At 38.2% G+C, this 22,392-nt stretch overlaps 1 protein-coding gene across 5 annotated transcripts in view; it reads left to right on the top strand.

Moving 5' to 3' along the window:
* The window catches only part of WDR7 (WD repeat domain 7), a 351,933-nt gene that overhangs the window by 285,466 nt on the left and 44,075 nt on the right, over positions 1-22,392 (top strand). The window contains exon 29 of one of the 5 annotated variants that reach the window (XM_049111848.1): positions 20,883-21,092. The exons of the other annotated variants lie outside the window; for them this stretch is intronic. Within the exon in view, the coding sequence (XP_048967805.1) occupies positions 20,883-20,930 (48 nt within the window). The 3' untranslated portion in view covers positions 20,931-21,092. Of the gene's footprint in view, positions 1-20,882; positions 21,093-22,392 lie in introns of those variants that run through there. 5 annotated transcript variants of the gene reach the window in all.

Raw genomic sequence — 22,392 nt, 5'->3', positions numbered from 1 at the left:
GATAATTGATGTGAAATTCTTAGCACAGTGCCTGCTGAACAGTCTTCAGTAAGCCCTGGTTGTTGTTTCGTTCAAACAAACTTGGAAAAACATCACATTGCAATTGAGTTACATTAATTTTAGAGAACGTGAAAGGTCACACTTGAGACACCAGGGTGTTTGTAGCCTCTGGGGCTAGTTCAGGGTCCTTAGTGGGGAGCACTTTGGGGGACAAGTTAAGCAGGGCTGCCTTGGGCCATGTAGATTTCCTTCCTAAAGGCAGCTCTTGCCCGTGGTATTGGGCTGACTCTAATTATGGAAATCAGAACTTTGATGCAGCTCAGTAGTTAAAAATCCAGCTGTGCCTCTGACTTCTCTTTTACCCAGCAACTGCCAACAATTTAAGAATATACCTAACTCACATTTTGCTTAATTAAAAAAAAAAAAAGAAAAAAGAAAAGTAACTCCCTGTGAAGTACTTAAATTTTGTTGGTAGGCAGTGTTCTTGATAAGCAGGCTAATTAAGTTCCATGAATCCTTATAGCTACAGGTTTGTGTGTGGTTCAATCAGCAATGAAAATCCTCCCTCTAGCAATATTTGCCTTTGGTTTGGCAGACTTGATATTATGTCTCACTGATTTTCCAATCTTTTTGAAACACATTCTTTGTAATAGATTAACTGCTAGCTCTGTGCATGATTCTCTTGGGCTCATGTTAGCTAGTTTTCTTCTTCTTTTTTTTTTTAATTTTTTTTTTTTATGATAATCACAGAGAGAGAGAGAGAGGCAGAGACACAGGCAGAGGGAGAAGCAGGCTCCATGCACCGGGAGCCTGATGTGGGATTCGATCCCGGGTCTCCAGGATCGCGCCCTGGGCCAAAGGCAGGTGCTAAACCACTGCGCCACCCAGGGGATCCCGCTAGTTTTCTTCTTGAAGTTTGTACTGTGTCCCTTGGAGGTATCTGATCCACTTTGGTAAATCTGGATACTTACTTCCTTTTTCATAGTGCTCCAAAAAACACAGTGATGTATGACAAAAAAGTGTAGCAGAAGTCTTGCCTAGGTCTTAAATTATTTAAAAGGACTTTATTATTGAAAATTTTAAGTAAGTTCCTTTAAAAATTTTTGTTTTAGTGCCTAGAACATGGTTGGACGCATAATACAATACATGTTGATCAAATAAAACACCTCTTTGTAGGTCTTTGGAGTAAAACATATAATGAACATTATATAACATGGTAAATGAAAACAAAGTATTACCTTAATTATATCAAAAATATATGTGTAATTTTGGGCATAGCTATACTTTGATTTGCCAGAAACACCTTGTCAAGTTGTTGTTTCTAAGGGATATCTTATATCTTTTTAGAAATAGCATGGAGAACCTCTTTCTTATGAGTCATGAAAGGTACCTATATTTCTGTAGTGGACCATGACCAAGCCTGCCATAGGCCAGATAATGAAAGAAAAAATAGAAGCAAAGATTGATTGTATTCATAGTACTGTGACAACTGAAGTCTAGCTGTAATCCATTCTAGAGCAGAAGGTAAATTCTGGAATGCCGATGTGTGACCCATCATCTTGCTTAATGCTATAAGAAGTAATGAGCCTGCATGTTGAGTTCCTCTGGCCTTACTCTGGTCCTTACTCTATGTGGGATAGATGCATTGAACTTCAGATGTCACCTTATAATTATACCCCAACTATTCCCTCTGAGCAGGGGGTACAAATCAGGTCTACAGCCTGGGCCCCGTCTAAACTCAGGGAAGGAGGCCACAGGGTGCTTCATCCACTTATTTTATCCTTATCTCCTAAACACTCTGCTCTTTTGCTAATTCAGTGGTATTGAAGTGAAAACAACCGTGAACTTTGTTCCACTTTTACCAGTCTTTATACCTTGATTTGTTTTATCATGGTCCAGCCTGGCTTCCCTTCATTCTTCCGCTGTGGTGTTAGGTACTGACATCTGCTAGGCCTCTAATAAACTAACGAGAAAGCCTGAATAAGTGCAATAAAACGAATATGGAATATAAGGAAAATTGCTTCATTGTTTTCCTATCCAGCTCCCTTCCTTTCTTGTTCCCATTTGTCCTCAAGAGCAAAGTAATTTTGAAAACTAGACTTACTAGCTTGTGGGGAGCATATATCTCTGCTTCATTCATTAGGCCTCCAGGTCTTGGGGCTTGGAGCATATATAATTTGGGGAACTTCTATTGAAGAAAAAAAATCAGAGGCCTGGGGGATTGTGTGTGTGTGTGTTTGTGTGTGTAGAGAGACACACACGTGCACATGCACACACCTTCATGGTAAATCCATCTTTACTGGCTCCTTTTAAAAAATGCATTTCATAATCCTTTCTGTTGCTACCATTTTGCTCCTGTCCTTTCTCTTACTGTTGTACGTATTGAACAAGTGGTCTGTAGCCCCCCCTCTGCCCCACACCTTCTAGCTTCCACTTTCACAGAGCAACTGAAATCCCACATACGGACATCACTAGAATTCTCTGGCCACACTACTAGCAAGGGGTCTTCTCAAATTTTGTCTTCTCTTAACTTCCATAGTTCTATCACTTGTCTTGATTTCTCATTTTACTGAAACCTTTGATGGTTTTCTTAATTTCTTGGGGTATCCTAATGTTAATTCTTACTACTGTGCTGTCCAGAGCACAAGTTCCTTCACTCATCTGTTCTTTTTCCTGACTTTGACTAAGAATCCATACATTATAATTGATCCTGTTTATTCCTCTTAGCCAGTGAGACAAATCAGGCCTATAGCCCTGGGCTCAGCCTAAACTCCAGCCTTAAGGCTTTTATCTCCTAGACATTTACATTTCACTATCCTGTCATTATTTCAAATTCAATGATTTAGAAAATCTAAGCTTACATTCTACCAGTGTCTTTTTCCTAACCTACCTTTTTCAGTTAATGGTGCAAAAATGACATCACAATTCTTTCTTCCTTCTTTCTTTCTTTCTTTCTTTCTTTCTTTCTTTCTTTCTTTCTTTCTTTCATTCATTCATTTATTTATTTATTTATTTATATCACAATTCTTACTCCTTGTCCTTTACCCATCTATACCCAGTCACAGTTCAGTCAACTTTCTTTAACAATGTACCTAAATCTGCCTTGTCCTCTACTAACAACCTAAATTCGGCCCTGGACCTGTGCTTCAGGGACTTTGAGATTCTGGCTTTGATCATCATACATAATCCTCTCCTCCTCTGAGCTCCATTTTATTCAATAATACTATCCTCTCTTGTCCCTATCATGGTCCTCTCCCAGTGTACACATAGGAAGCATTCAGAAATATCTGTTGGATGATTTGTTGCAAACACAGTGAAGATTTCAAGAAAGGCCCCTTTCCAATTACATTCGTCTTTAGATTATATTGAAATGTCTGACTTCACTGAATATATACAGTTGCTATACTCGTAGGGGAAGCACTCCTGATTAACAAAAATGCTGCGGATAATCCACATTAAAATAATGAAAATTGGCCCTATTTTCATTAACAGTTCTATTGAAACTTATTTTCCTTTGAATTAATTCTCCTTTGACCTTCGTTTGGTTACCTTACATCCACTGTCAGTTCTATGGCCCTCTCAAATTCTTCACTTGGACCCATGTATCTGGCTCAGATAAATTACGCTTATTTCTTTGATAGTATTTGCAACATACCATATTTGATATTAAAATTAATTACCAAGTTATATATTTTCTCTTACTTATTAGAAAAGGCAGTATTAGACCAGATTCCAGAACCCAAATGACTTGGTTTTGAATCCTTGCTCAGCCCTTATTAGCCTTGTGGCCTGAGCAAGGACCTTAAATTCTTGATGCTTTAGTTTATTCATCTATAAAACAGGCTCAATAACTCTCATAACATTATGTTGTAAAGATTAAAAGAATAAATATAAAGCAAATGTCAGCCTATAGTAAGGGTTGAAAACTCTTAGACATCATGGTGATTATTTAGGCACTGGTTAAATTAGACAAAATCAGTCAACCTTATTCTGTTCACTCTTGCTGTTATATGTTAACCTTCATACCAGGTAGATCTATCACAATTTCTTTCTTACGATTTTCTTTGCTGCTCTTATTTCCAGACTACTTGATTAATCTTATAAGTAGAATGAATAGAATATCAAACCAAGTAATTAGCAGATTTCAAGATTATACATACTGATCTGTCCTCATCTAGTTATATTTTTTTATCCTAATTTTTCGTACCTTTAATCTGTTGTCCTGATAGGTTTCCCTTCAATGATTTTTTTTGAAATCATCACAAATGTTACATTTAGTGTTGCTACTATATTGGAATCTTTCTGTGTAAAGTAATATCATATTCTAAGCTGCCAGTATGTCTGATTTTTGGCCCACCTGTTTGCATATATTCAGTCTTATATTAACTACCACTGGATTTTTTTTAAAGAACTTTATTACTGGAACACCTGGGTGGCTCAGTGGTTGAGCGTCTGCCTTCGGCTCAGGTCGTGGTCGTGGGGTCCCAGGATGAGTCTCGCATTGGGCTCCCCTCAGGGAGCCTGCTTCTCCCTCTGCCTGTGTCTCTGCCTCTCTCTGTGTCTCTCATGAATAAGTAAATAAAATTGTAAAAAAAAAAAACAAAAAAAACAAAACAAAAAAAAACCACTTTATTACTATGTAATTTTCTTTTTTTTTTTTTTTTTTTTTTTAAATTTTTTTTTTTTATTTATTTATGATAGGCACACAGTGAGAGAGAGAGAGGCAGAGACACAGGCAGAGGGAGAAGCAGGCTCCATGCACCGGGAGCCCGACGTGGGACCCGATCCCGGGTCTCCAGGATCGCGCCCTGGGCCAAAGGCAGGCGCTAAACCGCTGCGCCACCCAGGGATCCCCTATGTAATTTTCTACATCTGTTTTCTTCTTTTTAAAATATAAAAGATTAAATCAATAATTCAACCCTTTTATTATTATTCTTATTTTCAGTTTCGCATGTATTAGCATAATTTTTTGTAGTTTCTCTTGATTTCAACTGGAATAGTTGTGAGTGTTCTCATTCTCCCTCATTTGCATATCATGTATTACTTATCCCTTCATTACTTATCTATTGAAATTCAGTCTACCTTATTTATGAACTTTTTTTTTTTAATTTTTATTTATTTATGATAGTCACAGTGAGAGAGAGAGAGGCAGAGACATAGGCAGAGGGAGAAGCAGGCTCCATGCACCGGGAGCCCGACGTGGGATTCGATCCAGCAGTCTCCAGGATCGCGCCCTGGGCCAAAGGCAGGCGCTAAACTGCTGCGCTACCCAGGGATCCCTATTTATGAACTTTTTATGTAAATTAGAAGCCCTTTTTATGTTGCATAGGTAGGTGGCTACTTTTATTATCCAAAGAAAACTGTAGTTAGCATCTTAAGGTTTGTTGTTACTTGATTTTTATTAGGTGTGGATTTGGTCTAAAATTTTTTATTCTGTTTCATCTCTGCATCTGGCAGCTATGGCCAGTGCCCAGTTCATTTTCTTCTTCTTGTCAACAGGAAGCTTCCTGTAACAGTTGTGTTGTTACTGTTTTCTGACAGAAGTGTTTTGTCATCTTTGACAGTAATGATCTACTGATGCCTAGCCAGTCAGAATTGAGTAATTTGTGTGATTTCCATCCTCCCCATGAGAAGTCTAGATATAATGTTTGAATGATTAGCATTTACATGAGAACAAGAGAAGAGGAAAATATGGAGCAGCTGGTGAAGGAGGAAGCCTACCTGCTTCTTTCTTTGGCATTCCATTTTTTCCCAAAATGAATTATATTGATTGCTTCCTTTGATTATAAATGTAATTCGTGCTCATTTTAAACATAACCTCAAATGGTAACAAAATATTTAAAGTGGAAAGTTAAAGTCCACCGTTACCTGTCCCTTAGAGTTAATGCCTATTTAGCTGTTTGTTGCAAATCCTTTGAGTCATGTTTCTGTAATATACAAATAATACTATCCCCTCCCTCTTCCTCAGTAGAATTGTCTTCTACAACATGTTTGTATTTTTACTAGCAATGTATTATCTCTTCCTGTGAGTCCATCTATCTCATTCAATAATGGCAGGTATGTGATGAATGCCTACTAGGAGCTGCAAATAAAACAGGCATGGATCTTGTCCTCAAAGAGCTTCTGTCCTAGTGAGAGGAGACAAACTAAACAAGGAAATGTCAGGTGGTGGTAGGAAAATACAGGGGAATGACTGGATAGCTGCTTTGAGCACTCAGGGGTGAACACACTGAGGGCATGGCACTTAACCTCAGACTGCGCCACCATCTAGAAGAAGGATGCTATAGGGAGCTGGTGGTACAAAGAGTAAGATTGGAATGTCCCTGAAAAGTTTGGGAAACAGGGCAGCCCTGGTGGCACAGCGGTTTGGCGCCACCTGCAGCCTGGGGTGTGATCCTGGAGACCTGGGATCGAGTCCCACATCGGGTTCCCTGCATGGAGCCTGCTTCTCCCTCTGCCTGTGTCTCTGCCTCTCTCTCTCTGTGCCTATGAATAAATAAATAAAATCTTTAAAAGAAAAGAAAAGTTTGGGAAACAGAAAAAAAGGTAAATGCAGAGGGCACTGATTTTGTGAGCAAGCAGAAGATAGGTTTGAGGTGGAGCTGGATAGGAAGGCAAGGGTCTGATCCAGAAGGCCAGGGTGGGGATCTCAGATTTTATTCGAGTGTGATGGGATGCCATTAACGAATTTTCAGTAGGGAAATTATATGGTCTGGTTTTTCAACATATTTTTTATTTGTCGGTCTTGGAAGGCTTTTGTTCTTTATTTCACAATGTTGGAATCCTAACAAACACACCACCATAAGAGTTAAAATCTTAATTGCGTATCATAGCTCCACCTCCCAGTTGAAAACCATTAATCTAGCATGTTCCTTATAACACATAAGCTACTTTATAAAACTATTTTCCTCTTGATGAAATATTCAAGTTGAATCCAGCTTTACCTTCTTACAAACAAGGCTGCAGTAAACATCTTGGAATATATGTCTTTATATACCAGTGCTTTTTTTTCTCTGTAGGATAGAGTCTAAAAATCAGAATTGGTTTGACCCGTTTTTATTTTTTAAAAACTGCTTGCTGCTGAACTGCGACTAGGATTGTTGCAGTAAAGACAGAGAAAAGCAGACAGATGACGGAGAGCCAACAGGTCTTAATGATTGTTCAGATGTAGATGCAGTGTGTGGGACAGTTAAGGGGGAGGCGGTAGTGAGAGAGAGATTTCAGGGGTGATTCAGATGGATTTTGATGCCCTAACAACAGGGAGAAAAGCAGGCAAGGAGTAGGGATAAAGTTCAGGACTCCACCACCTTGTACATATTAAATGCGAAGGGCTATTTTAAACTGTTTGGAAGACTACATAGTATTCTGAAACACAGAAGTAGGACAATTCATTAACCAGTCTTCTATCAATCAACACTGAAGACCCCCCCCCCCCCCGCCACCTCTCACCATAATAAACAGTGTCACGTTGAATAGCCTGATTTTATGTAACTTGTTATGCCTATCTGATTTGGGGGGTAAATTCCTGGTTGTACAGTGGTAGGTCAGAAGATTTGTGCATTTGATTGCCAGAATGCTCTGAGACCATTTCCCCACAGTTTATGTTTCTTCAAACCCTCCCCAGCATTCCTGTGAATAACAGAATGACTCTTGAACTGCAATTATTCTCATAAAAAGTAAAACCCCACAGTTGCTCTATTTTGCCTCCTGTATTTGTCATCTTATGCAACAGACTGTTTATTTATTTATTCAGGAGTAATCATTTTCTTTTTTTAAACACAGAAAAATAAAAATTAAAAAATTTTATGAAGGGTCTTCTCTGTTTCAGACATCATATTATATACAGGACATTAAAAAATAAATATGAACTGTTCCTACACTCAAGGAATTTATAATCGGGTATGAAAGACAAGACATAAACTGGTGGCTGAAATACTGTGATCATCCTTTGCCAGCAGCGCGTTCTACAACGCTGTGAGAGAACACAGGAGACGCACTAGCCCAGACTTGCCTAGGAGTCCAGGGACTATGGTCTGGAAGGGTTCTCTAAGGGAAGACATCTGAACTGAGCCATCAGTAATTAAGAGTTAGGCAAAGAAGGAGAAGGGCAAGGGACGTTATGCCAAGCAGAAGGTTTAACATCTGCAAAGGGCAGAGGAGCCAGAAAGCATAGGGGAAGAATCTTTACCCAAAACTAACAGCTGTTTTCCTGGGCATACGTGAATGGTTCATTTATAGCAGTTTTCAAATTAGCATAACACCTGGAATTGCACAAATCTTAGATGAAAAACAGTTATTCCAATAGAGACATAGAGACACCCTCTTATCTGTGACTTATTAAATTCTAAGTAACTAATTTTGTAAATAAAGTTGCAGGGTGTTAGCAGAGTGTTAAACAACTGAATGCTGGCATTTTCCATAAATAATATTTTTAGGAAAAATACTACTGGCTTGGTAAGATATGAAAATGTTTTCAGCATGAGATTTAAAGCACTCTAATAAACATAAACCAATTTAATTTTCTATAATACATTTAATTCTGGCAAGCACTCTGAGGCTACTATATATCAAAAGAAAGCTAATATTCAAGATTCAACAGAAATGTCAGCAAACACACCTATATTAATAGAAGTTTGGAAAACAATGTGTTCTTCTCTCTAAAAATAACAAAGGTTTTACTTGTAGTTAGAAGGAGCAATGGACCTTAGGGATCTGGTGGACAGTAAGATTGATGTTTCTTTAAGGCAGAGTTTTGAAGCTTCAGGCACAGTTTTCACTGAGCAGAAGTCTATAACGCTTATACATCAAGGGCACTTATGTGGTGATTGCAAAAATTGCAGTGAGAATTGACTACAGTACTTAGTCAGACTGTGACATTTTAGGTATTTTCCTCCTGCTCTTTTCAGCAGCTGGTTTTATGGCAGGTGCTTCCTATGACATTCTGGAGCACCAACCAGAAATATGGCATCGGGGGTGATAATAAGATGAATGGTTGGGGAAGACAATGGCTTCCTGACACTGTGTTGAAGAATTACCTAACAAGCTTCCTGCTTTGAAAGTGAAATGCTTTTTAGAAAGGAATTTCTAGGAAGAGAAACAGATATCTAGAACAGTCCTTGAAATCAGACCATCATTTATTCTGAAAGTTTAAACATTTTTAAAGAATATTTTGAACTGACTGCGTATTTTTCTGTTGTTTATCTACTCTATCACTCATTGCATATTTCTTGCATTTGTGTTTTACTTTGCAATGGTGGTAGTCAAGATTTTTTCACCAATAAAGAAAATTAAAATATTTGGCAATATCTGTAATTGGAAATACATGAGTCAGAGGACTCTACTGTTTACAGACCCATCAGTTACTACAAGCATTTCAGCATCCTTGCCAAAAGCATTAGGTAGACTAAAATTTATTTTGATTTTCAAAATTCACATTTTATATACATTTCTAAATGCCATTCAGTTTCCTTCCTAGCCATTCTCTTTTTCCTCTCTACACATTAAAAATAAATGAAAGTACACGTGTATATGTATGAGTGTGTTCATATATTTAGAAATCCCATGTATATTAGTCTATAAAATTAGAAAATGTTAGGAGAGTCACGGTATATTGAATTTGTTCTGGATTCACTGCCTTGTAGTCTTTATATCCACTCTTGATATAAAAGGTACTTCGAATCAGGGCTGGCATGTAGTAGTCATTCAATAAATGTGATTCATAAGTACTCTAAAACACATATAATGAGGACGTGAGTCTATAGCTCATGATAGGTTTTAAAGAGATGTTGATGATTTAAATGAGTTTGCTGTTAAAATTTGGTAACTCCTATCCTAAATAGAACTCCTCATGGAGTTCACATCTGGTGGAGGAAGAGGTGGAAGGAGGCATCATAAAAGCACCTGGATCTGATACAGTCAGCCCCAGAAATTGCTCAGTTACTCAAAAATGTTGCTCAAGTGTGGCATCATGTAAGATGATAGGTATCTTAAACATTTCATTTTAATTTAAATCCTATCAAAATAATTTTATTTTTCATCTCTTGATGTGAGACCAGGGCCTTTCTTTCTATAATTGGTCCATTGATTATAGTTGTAGAACATTTTTCTTCCTAAACTGCACCATCTTCTGTTTAAGTGCATTGGGAAATTAAAGATACATACAAAGCAGGCTCAGAGTATAATCCTAGATATTTACATTTTGCCCAGTCTCACACCTAATTCCACGAGTGTGTGTGTATATATATATATATGTCTTTCTAAAGCCATCTTCCTGCTCTTATTTAATAATTTCATTTGATATTTAATTCAAGTACATATTCACATTGACAAACACAGCCAGCATGGCTTTGGTTAACTCTGTCTAGGTCAGAGTGCTTACCTGGTGGGGGCAGTAGTGAGTGGGCCTGTTAGCCACTGGCATTCCTCAGGTGGTGGGCATCAGCCAGGATGCCTTACAGAGGGAATAGAGAGCATTGGTTAACACCCAGTGTCAGTAAAATCAAAGTCTGCTAAGAGAGATTGTGTTGCATGGTGCCCAGAAGTATTTACATGACACTATGAAATACAGAAGAGAATGACCACTTATGTGGGCTAGGTATTTGCAATCCAGCAGGGGTAACAAAGATGAAACAAGTGAGTGCCATAAAGTGTTTCGGTGCCACAACGGAGCGTGACAGCCACAAGGTAGGAAAGGGTGAATCCTGTGGAGGTAAGAGACAAGAACAGGAAAAGGTTCATAAAGAGGGTTACATTTGAGCTGAGTCTCATCAGAGAGAGGATGAAGCATCCACAAAGGCATAAAGGCATCACTTAGCTTATAGTGCATTCCAGAAACTGTTAGGGTTTGGCTCTGCTGGGAGCAGAGGTTGCAAAGGAGTGTGGAAGTGAGAAAAGAAGAGAGAGAAAGCCAGTGGTTAGGAGGAGCAAGATCATGGTAGGCCTTTCCTAGATGGATTGTTTCATAGTCTGTCTCATAGGTCAGCAGAGACAAACTCAGACACCTACATGGATGAAGCAGGTGGCATGAATTAATTAATAGAACAAGGTATACCCTCTTGGTTTATCTGTCATTTTTCCATTTTTGGTAACACCTTCCAAGAAATGTTTATCTTTTTAACACTGCTCTCTAAAAACCAGCAGCTTAAGCCTTTAGTAAAACGCAGCATGCTACTGTCCTTGAGTGTCAGGGATGGAACTAGGAAGCCTGCGGGGTTTGTATCCAACTGGAGAGGCAGGGATGGACCTGGGGAGTCCAGGGGGTTGTGGCCGACTGGAGCGGCAGGGATGGAACTGGGGAGCCCAGGGGGCTGTGGCCGACTGGAGCGGCAGGGATGGAACTGGGGAGCCCAAGGAGCTGTGGCCGACTGGACAGCATGCACTCCTTGTAGTGGGGTCATCACAGCTCAGATCCTGCCAGCCGATGCCACGTGGAATTACAGACCTGGTGTTGCCTAATCTGACTTTACAAGATTGCTGAAAATCTGGGTTTTTGTTTTTAAGCTTCCTAGTCTTTCAGTGCTAGTGATGGATTTAAAATTTTTTAAAGTGCATAAATCAGTACTATGCTGAATGTGTAGTGGTACATTCAGAGACCATTTGAGGAGTCTTAAGCAGGGAAGCAACAGGATCAGATCTTCCATTTTAGAAGGTCAGGGCTACAGAGGATGAATTGAGGAAAGTTGCTCTGTGAGGCTTTGGTGATGGTGGTCCAGGCAACAGTTGATGTGGCTCAGAAGGAATCTGTGGTGGCTGAGTGAAGAAAAGAGGTAGAAAGCATAATAGAGAACAAGTAGACTCTGATAAGCCTCAAAACTTAGTATCTCAGATGTATATACTAAATTAAAATGTAAAGTGATGCCATAATGAAAAAGTAAAAACAATATTTTATGAAAAAAAATTGAGGAGCGGGGACGGGCTATGTATAAACCAGTAGAGAAGTTAGTCACATAAAAAGAAAGATTTAGGGGGCATCTAGCTGGCTTAGTTGGTGGAGTGTGCAGCTCTTGCTCTTGGAGTTATGGGTTCACGTCTCACGTTGGGTGTGGAGATTACTTTAAAATCTTAAAGAACAAACGATTTAGGTTAGGCATAGAGAGGAATTTTGAAAAGAATTGTGAAATCTATGGAAAGATTTAATAGGATATTTCATCTACAAAGTAATAGAGGCTACAAAAGAGTCTTAAGTTGAAATTTATTATTTTGTATAACAAGACATCCAGAGGTAGATGGTAAAGTGAGTGACTCAGTGGTATGGTTGAGGAGCCATCTGTCCATCTCTCTGTTTTGCTACCTTTAGTAGTTGGTCTCAGGCTGGACCACCATGATAATGTATAGCCTCTGATGCACAGGATCCATCCAGAGACAGGAAGGAGAAGTTTTTAAAGCAAATACACCATTTGAGAAAGCTTTGTTCTCTGTGTCTCAATTGACCAGAATTACATCACATTTTGCAACCTATTGTTGGCAAAAAGAATGGAATAATCACGAGTGACTAATTGAAATTCATCCCTGAGAATAGCAAAAGCTGTCCTCTTCCCTGAGCACCTGTAAAATGGGAGTAATTTTAGGTCTTCTTGAAGATTAGTTGAGCTAACATATATAAGATATTTACTGTCATGACTATTACATTTTAAGTGTTCAGTAAATGGTAGTTAGGTTGATTGATAGTCATCTTTAAAGTTTTGAGTTTCTGAACTTGAAAGAGACTTTAGTCTTGGTTTAAGAATAGAACTCTTGAGTCACCTGGCTGGCTCAGTCAGTAGGGCATGTGACTCTTCTTGATCTTGGAGTCATGAGTTTGAGCCCTATGTTGGACGTAGAGTTTACTTAAAAAATAAATAAATAGGTTGTCTTTGAGTTTTGTTGACTGTATCCTTTGCTGTGCAAAAGCTTCTTATCTTGATTAAGTCCCAATAGTTCATTTTTGCTTTTGTTTCTTTTGCCTTCGTGGATGTATCTTGCAAGAAGTTACTATGGCTGAGTTCAAAAAGGGTGTTGCCTGTGTTCTTCTCTAGGATTTTGATGGAATCTTGTCTCACATTTAGATCTTTCATCCATTTTGAGTTTATCTTTGTGTATGGTGAAAGAGAGTGGTCTAGTTTCATTCTTCTGCATGTGGATGTCCAATTTTCCCAGCACCATTTATTGAAGAGACTGTCTTCTTCCAATGGATAGTCTTTCCTCCTTTATCGAATATTAGTTGCCCATAAAGTTCAGGGTCCACTTCTGGATTCTCTATTCTGTTCCACTGATCTATGTGTCTGTTTTTGTGCCAGTACCACACTGTCTTGATGACCACAGCTTTGTAGTACAACCTGAAATCTGGCATTGTGATGCCCCCAGATATGGTTTTCTTGTTTAAAATTCCCCTGGCTATTCGGGGTCTTTTCTGATTCCACACAAATCTTAAAATAATTTGTTCTAACTCTCTGAAGAAAGTCCATGGTATTTTGATAGGGATTGCATTAAACGTGTATATTGCCCTGGGTAACATTGACATTTTCACAATATTAGTTCTGCCAATCCATGAGCATGGAATATTTTTCCATCTCTTTGTGTCTTCCTCAATTTCTTTCAGAAGTGTTCTATAGTTTTGAGGGTATAGATCCTTTACCTCTTTGGTTAGGTTTATTCCTAGGTATCTTATGCTTTTGGGTGCAATTGTAAATGGGATTGACTCCTTAATTTCTCTTTCTTCAGTCTCATTGTTAGTGTATAGAAATGCCACTGACTTCTGGACATTGATTTTGTATCCTGCCACGCTACCGAATTGCTGTATGAGTTCTAGCAATCTTGGGGTGGAGACTTACAGAATGGGAGAAGATATTTGCAAATGACATATCAGATAAAGGGCTAGTTTCCAAGATCTATAAAGAACTTATTAAACTCAACACCAAAGAAACAAACAATCCAATCATGAAATGGGCAAAAGACATGAACAGAAATCTCACAGAGGAAGACATAGACATGGCCAACATGCACATGAGAAAATGCTCTGCATCACTTGCCATCAGGGAAATACAAATCAAAACCACAATGAGATACCACCTCACACCAGTGAGAATGGGGAAAATTAACAAGGCAGGAAACAACAAATGTTGGAGAGGATGTGGAGAAAAGGGAACCCTCATACACTGTTGGTGGGAATGTGAACTGGTGCAGCCACTCTGGAAAACTGTGTGGAGGTTCCTCAAAGAGTTAAAAATAGACCTGCCCTACGACCCAGCAATTGCACTGCTGGGGATTTACCCCAAAGATACAGATGCAGTGAAACGCCGGGACACCTGCACCCCGATGTTTATAGCAGCAATGGCCACGATAGCCAAACTGTGGAAGGAGCCTCGGTGTCCAACGAAAGATGAATGGATAAAGAAGATGTGGTTTATGTATACAATGGAATATTACTCAGCTATTAGAAATGACAAATACCCACCATTTGCTTCAACGTGGATGGAACTGGAGGGTATTATGCTGAGTGAAGTAAGCCAGTCGGAGAAGGACAAACATTATATGTTCTCATTCATTTGGGGAATATAAATAATAGTGAAAGGGAATATAAGGGAAGGGGGAAGAAATGTGTGGGAAATATCAGAAAGGGAGACAGAACGTAAAGACTGCTAACTCTGGGAAACGAACTAGGGATGTTGGAAGGGGAGGAGGGCGGGGGGTGGGAGTGAATGGGTGACGGGCACTGGGGGTTATTCTGTATGTTAGTAAATTGAACACCAATAAAAAAAAATAAAATTAAAAAAATAAATAAAATTTTGGGAAAAAAATTAAGGAGTAAAACTCTTAAAGGAAACATTTTAAAACTAAGTAGACTAATATAAAGTTACTCAAAGAATCAACTTGTCCTTTTATACCTGTAGGAATAGTGAGCTGGGATGGAATAGTACAGGATAAGCCTCCAGAGGTCTGGTTCTGTTCTGTCCTGTCTGAATCCAAGAGCCTTTCCCTTCATTGCACCAGAAGGAGAGGTTCACCCTAGATTACCTCACTCTGTCCCTCTTCAGTCCCACCTCAGCTGACAGGGGCACCTGCTTCAGACTACTGCTGAGCAGCCACACTGGAAGACAGAGTAGATGCTCAGAAATGATTCACATTCATTCCTTTGAATGTTTAACTACTTAGGTAATTTTCCATTCCCTAAAATAACAACTTAATGTGGAAAATTCCTTAATCTGTTGAAAAGTGTTGAAACATAGTTTACTTTCAAAGGAATGTCAGGAGCAAGAAGACATCCATATAATGCCCACCACACCAACTAGAAGCTGCTTTCTCATATATACCGAAAGTGGCCCTTTGTAAGAGAAGAAAGCCAGCTCCCATAAGCCTCCTGCATTTCTCTGGGCGAACATCCCAGCATATGGCATTGTTACTGTGTTGCTGTAATTTATGTAAATGCGTTGTCAGAGATGAATTAAAACGTACAGTTGTAAATCTACAAGGACACAGCTGTAACTCACACAGATTTATCACTTGTAGATACATATATCAAGCCTCTGGAATTACTGCCTCTATGGTAGACAGAGGTTAAAGAAGAAGGTAACAACTTACATGCTATTATACATATACAGCAGTTTGTCATTCATCAGTAGTGGGCGGAATACGAAATACAGCAGGTGGACCGTCCTTCACCCAACACAGTCTAATCGGCAAATTTCAGCAAGAATGCTGAAACTTAGTCTTACCTCCAGTTACTAACTCTGTCACTGAACTTTTCCAAGCATAAGTTTACTAGGTTGCAGACTGGATTTTCCAAAACCTGTTAATGCCACCCTCGGCACACACTGCGTGGTTTTTGTGAGGTAGCCATGCATTCATTCATTTGTTGAACAAATATTTATTGAGTGCCTACTGTATGTCAGGCACACATTATTTTTTCAGGCTGAAAGAAATAATTGAGGCTAATAACATCCATATTTTTGCTAGAAAGCAAAGTGAGGCCAGAAAGATGAGGTACTTTACAGAGTGTGTGAAAGGATTTTTGAAAATTGTGAAGTGCATACAAGGGGAAATAATTTTGATTGTAATACAAAGCCAACATTTCCTTTATATGATGGTGTATGTGCTTAGTCCTGGTGCTTCCACCTGCCTAGGACTAGGAGTTCCTTCCTCTCGTATAACTTCACCGGGTGCTGCCACTTAGCATTGTTCTTTCTAAGCCAGGTGACCTGTCAGAATCATGTGGGAAATTTCAGAATGGAATTTTAGTACCTCAGACCTCTGAACAAGAATCTCTGAGTCCGAGACCCAGATATCTACATTTTTATAGGGCGCTGCCAGGTAATTCTAAGGCGGCCGGGAGTTGAGAAACTCTGGGTTTACTGAATAAAATGGCAGATAATAAGAAGCACAAATAATCTGTGAATTTATATTGAAGTTCCCATGCTCTGTAAAATCAAGTCATTTAAAAATAAAGAAGAATAGCTTGCATTAGATCTAGAATCCTATAGACTAAAATGGAACTTTAGGATGGCCTTAGTGGAATTTGATTTAGGTGGGGAGGTATCACCATTGAGAAGGCAATGTAGCAATATTGAAGAAAGGTTTAGAGGAGAAAAATCCGTCACAGTCCCTCCACCTGCACCCCGTGTGCATGCGCACACACACACGCGCACACACGTACACACACGCCACACAGATTTTATGTTTATATGCTGCTATTTCATGGGTATAGCTACTTGTAGGTTTTTGTAGTCATGGCCTACATATCCCTACATTTGCTTTGAAATATTACATAAAATCATAACAGTTTATGAGATTTTAGTTACTTCTTTCTGTGCAGAAATTTCTCTTACTGTCCTGAGCTGAGACCAGAATTCTCAATTTTCATATTGCATTTGAGAATTCTCCCATTGGGTTAGGCCAGCCCACCCTGACAGAGCATTAAGCAGCTATTGTTGGGTGCATGTATAGTCAGTCTCCTTTTCTCTCCAGAGTCCCCTTTCTGATGATTTTCTGTTCTTCAAATTACAACAAGAGGGAGCCTTACCAGATAAAATCACTAAGTGAAAATGTGCTTACAGAAGTCACCAATATCTTGTTAACTCCTTAGAGCTTTGTCTCTAATTGGGAGATTTCTGCAGCTACTCCGATACAACACACAATTCAAGACTTTTCTATCTCTGAATATCTCTCACAATATGGTAGGATCTTTTCTCTTGCTGCAGCATCCATTCAAATAATTTATTAATTTAACAAGTATTAAGTATTTACTATGTACTAGCTACTATGCTAGTGCTACAAACTACTAAAATAATATATTTCTATTTAATGGTTATGAGGAAACTAATGCCTCCTCCAGAAACATAACTGCAGGAGCATTCTTAGCTACCTTGCTTTTCTAAATGGTGAATCCGGTGAAATCCCCAGGATATGAATCACTTCCATATTTGGGAAAAACACTAAGCACTGTACTGTATCAATACATCCTTAATAATATACAAAAAAATATACACCAAGGAGATTTGATGGCAGAGCAACAAGGCTGGAGAGATGGGCCGGAGCTAGGTCACAGAAGCCATTGATGAAAGTCATTGATGAAAAATTTTATATTATCCTACATGCAGTGGGAAACTAGTAAGCATTCTAAGCAAGTGACTTGATCTGACTTAACTACTGTACAGGGAATGGATTGAAAGAAGACAAAAGTGGAAATGGGAAGACCACTTACAAGGCTATTCTAGAAGTATTTCGGGCTAGAGATGACTGCAGTCTAAACTGGAACAAGAATAGTGAAGATAGAAAGAAATGGACCAATTTGAGATAAGTTGGAAGGTGAACTCATGATGAATGTGGTGGTATGGTCATTGAGAGACTGAGGTACTGAGGATGATTTCTAGGTTTTTGGTTTTAGCAAGTCAGTAAGTGAGGAACATTGGAAGAGAAGCAGATTCGTGGAATAAGGAGTGGTAGAAAGTTACTCACTTAGCTGTTGGTGTTAACTTTGATAAGCCTGGTGGTAAATGTTCATGTGGTGCTATCGAATAGCTTTAGAGATAAACAGACGTCATTGTCATTGACATGTTGGTGTGTTGAGAGCCATAGCTGTGGATGAGTATATAGCGAGAAGAGAAGGTCAGATAGAGTGAGAAGGGCTGGGACAAAGCCCTACAAAAAATTTACCATTTAGGGTGAGATGGAAGAGATGCATCTGGCAAAAGTGTGAGAATGGATGGCTGGAGGGCATGAAGAAAATCAGAAGACTCAGGTGCCTTAGATTCCAAAAGAGGAGAGGGTCTCATGGAGAAATGCTGCTGAAAGGTCAAGTAAGATAAAAATTAAAAGAAGTCCATCGGATTTGTCAACAGAAGGAGTCATCAGTGGATGACTAAAAAAAAAAAAAAAAAAAAAGTCTTGGTGTAGTGGGGATGGAAGCCTCGCAGCAGTGAAGCCATGGGCAGGCAGACTTGTGTAGACCACTCCTTCAAGAAGCTTGGTTGGAAAAATAAGAGAAGAGACACAGCTAAGAGTAAATGTGGCATCATGAGAGTTTCACTTTTTAAGATATATGTGAATGAATACACACACACACACACACACACTCTTACCATGCCATAGAATATTTGACTGCTTAAGGGGAATATTCGCCTGTCCCATGGTTCACAGAACTAAAACATTTTGCAGTTGGAAAGATTTTTAAACAGATTTGAAAGATACTGTTTTGGATGGGCTATGAAAAAAACATTCCTGTACATTGTCTATATCCTGATATATGTTAAAACTATTATTCTGAGTCATTTTAATATCAATTTAATGCCAATCTAGAGAATACAAATGGCATGATATCTATGCTAAGGAGAGTAAGTAATGAAAGACCACTAAGAGACCTTTGAAATCACAGACCAAGATAAAGAGCAATACCTTCATATCTAACTTTAATGAGGGACATGTGTCCAGGGATTTCAAAGATGTGTTACTTTAAAATTTGGTGGATTTCAAAAGCGCTCCACTTCTGAGTATTCTTAAGTGAAATTACAAATAATCCTCTGCTTCTAAGATTAAAGGGCTTATCTTTTTTTCCACAGATAGAGCTCTATTTGGCTATGTATTTGACTTCTCAAATATATAAATATAAATACGCATGGCCAAAGCATTCTTTTCAAAGTAGCAAGAAAGAGAAACAGCTTCTGATAAGCACAATTTATAAAGGTTTTCTCTTAATTTTCTCTGGACAAGAGAGAGGTAGTCTCAGGGTTCAGTTTGCATTTCTGAATTTCCACCAAGGGAATGCAAGTGGCCTCACAGGCTTGAGCTATTCTCTTATGGTTTAGCCATCTTACTGAAGAAAGCTTCAGTGCAACTCAGATTTTTCACCTTTTCCATAAAGCAAATAGAGAGCTGTTTACAACAGCCTTTGTCTGGCTTTGGCATTGATTTTAAATCACCTGGATTGATCATGTGGTTATGGGACTTTAAAAAATCCCACCAAACACCAAAGCCTCTGAACACAATTAGAATTGAGGGGTTTTTAATCTGCCAGCATAATGTCTATAGGAGTACATTTTAGATTATCTTGAACCTTCTGCTCATGTCAGGTGGGAAAAAGCACTGTCCTAATGCATAGTGTCTGGGGTTTTGTAAATGCTCTTAAGCACGTAGAAATGTTCCTAGTTTTCAAAATGAGGAAGCAGCTAAGATCTCGGCCTTCTTGGAGTGTTTCACTGCCTAGGCAGTTTCCTCAGCCAATGAGAGGACACTATGCAAACCAGCCAGCTGTCATGTCACACACTCCTCGTTCACAGGACAACAGCAGGACTTAGGCAAGCTGATCTCAACCAGATTTGACAAAGAGGTGGAAGGTCTAAAATTAAATAGGTCAACACAAATTCTTTAATAATAGGTAGATGTGAAAGGACAAAGAGGGATCCCATAGGAAAACTGCTTTTTAAAGACTGCTGATATTACTGCTTTTCATTTCAGATTTCCCATCATCAGTGGCATCTGTGTCTGAACCTGCTTATTTGAGGATGAAACACTTCCTATTTTTTGTTAATTACTCTTTAGATTATAAGATTAGGGCTTTAACAAAGTAAATATTTATAAAGATTCCAACTACTTTAAGAATCCAACTTTTCTTAAGGCAGGTATTCTTCTAAGGCTTGCTGTAGTACCTCAATTTTGTTGTCATGGTGACTATATAATATAACTTTTCCAAAATGAAAACCTGCTTTTAACCATAGTCTTCCAACAAAGTAGTCATAAATGTAGAGTTTAGAGTAGACAATTTATGCTTATTCTCCTACCTAAACTCTAAATTTAATTGATAGACATCGGATTTCAATAATTACACACACACACACACACACACACAGAGTAAACTCTCTGTCAGTCCCCTAATAGGAAAACATAGTAAGCACCAACAAAGGAATTGTTGTTTTTGAATTCATATTCTCTCTAGTTAAAAATCATGTGTCCCCAGAATCATCATAATTTTGGAGTATTATGGCATCGCCTTACTGAACAATATAGTACTGTTTTCTTCAATACCTATAAATAATTGCCCATGAATAAAGAAAAAGACAACAGGAAAGTCTCATGTCAATAGGCTGCAAAAATAACATTCTTTTAAAGTGTGATGAAAATCCTGTAAGAGATCAGTGCTTTGTTTCCTAAATTCACTCACAAGGCATTTTACACAATTGTTGTTTTTCTTTTTTAATATTCTTTTGATGTTATAACAATAGAAACATATTGCGGTCCTTCCTATGACAATATGTTGGAGGAATGCTTACAGTATTTCACGCTTGATCTAGTGCACATTTTAATGCTTAAAGATGTTATTTTAACTGTTGGGGGGAAAAAGAAGCATTAATTGCCAAGTAATAATAAAATAAGAAATAAACCTCAAAATGCTTTCCACTGTTCTTTTTTTCTTCCAGCATATTTTCTCCATGTTTCAAGAAAGATGGCTTTACATAGTAACTTAGAAATAACACCTAATGATTAACAGAATGATGGATGTGATGAATCACCTTTTTCTTGAGAAATAATAAATCAACATATTCCTACCCATAAATTTTTACTGAAAAATGTGAAATATTAGCAGCATATATTTAACGAGATGTCAGATACAAAAGCTGTCGACAGAATGTTGCCCTTATAACCAGTAGACTGCATTAAAATGTTACATTCTTTTTATATAACAATTAAAGTGATTCAAATATAATTTACAATTTTCTGAAATGAGTAGTTTTATTCCTTGTTTTTATTCCATCATAACCATGGACATGATCTGCTCAAACACCATCAATATTAGAGTCTAGAGTTAAGCAAATGAAAGCTCCTGATATATAGTTTGCTCATAAAAATTTTGGTTAAACTTTAATTTTAGGATTATAAACTGAGATAGTCCTAAGATCAGGTTTGCCCATTTTATACCCAAGTGGTTCCCCCTAGCCCCTGTTTGGGTAGTGTTTTTTTCCCTTCCTCTGATTTCATTTTTAGGCAATCTTTACAGTGAATTCTGTTTGGATTTTCTGGAAGCTTATTTGAAGGGTGAATTTGTGAATACATTAAAGGTTAGTTGATTGTTAGTTGCACAGCAAGTTTGCTTTATTTCCATTTTGGGGGTGTTTTTCCTAGAGTAGCCATGGTGTATTGTGGGAAGTGGAGCAGGGCAGTGTCCTTCCCCTGGCTGTATTGATTTGCCCTTCAGCTGTGTGCAATGCAGAGAGAACCTCGGGCCTTGTTGTTGATTATCTACACAGTGTCTCTGGGAGCATTATTGACCCATTGCCGCTGACTGCCTGTGGCTCTTGATTTTTCACACCGTCTCCATGACACTCATAATAAAACATACTATCTTATTGCAACTCAGCTCGGAAGCCTACTGATTCAGCCTTAGAAGATCACAGTGTTTCTGGAGAACATTTATTGTATATGGGATAAAGTGTTGTAGCAATTTTAGGATTCCGTGTTGTATAGTTTTAATAGCTACCTCTATAGCAAGATTTTCACACACACTATTACATTTTTGTTGTTTTAAAAAAGCCAATACCGGCTTTGCATATATTGTTAACGTGACGTTTTATATTATTAGTACAAAATTAATTTTAGAGCATTGAGATAATAAAAGGAATATTATGTTTTAACATTAGGCTTGACATGTTGCTAGAATATTCATTTTCAAAGCTAAATTTTGAAATATGAGGATTATGCTATGACTTGTACTGTATAGTAAATGATAGCTTTTTCAGATTTCTGATTGTATTTGAATAAAATGCTTCTAGTTTGCTATTTCCAATGTGTTCTCCAAAATACATTTTGACTTCTAATAGGTATTATGTCATTTCTTATACCTTGACACCCTTTCTTAGTTATGTTGGAAGACTTTTTAAAATTTAAGCTGTAATTAGTAGACAGTGGATTTCTTTGAGCATATTTTTTGTG

This window comes from Canis lupus, chromosome 1, assembly GCF_003254725.2.
Source record: "Canis lupus dingo isolate Sandy chromosome 1, ASM325472v2, whole genome shotgun sequence".
In the NCBI taxonomy this organism is placed as follows: domain Eukaryota; kingdom Metazoa; phylum Chordata; class Mammalia; order Carnivora; family Canidae; genus Canis; species Canis lupus.
The sequence above is the reverse complement of the archived record's forward strand: the minus strand, read 5'-3'. Positions and strand labels throughout refer to the sequence as shown.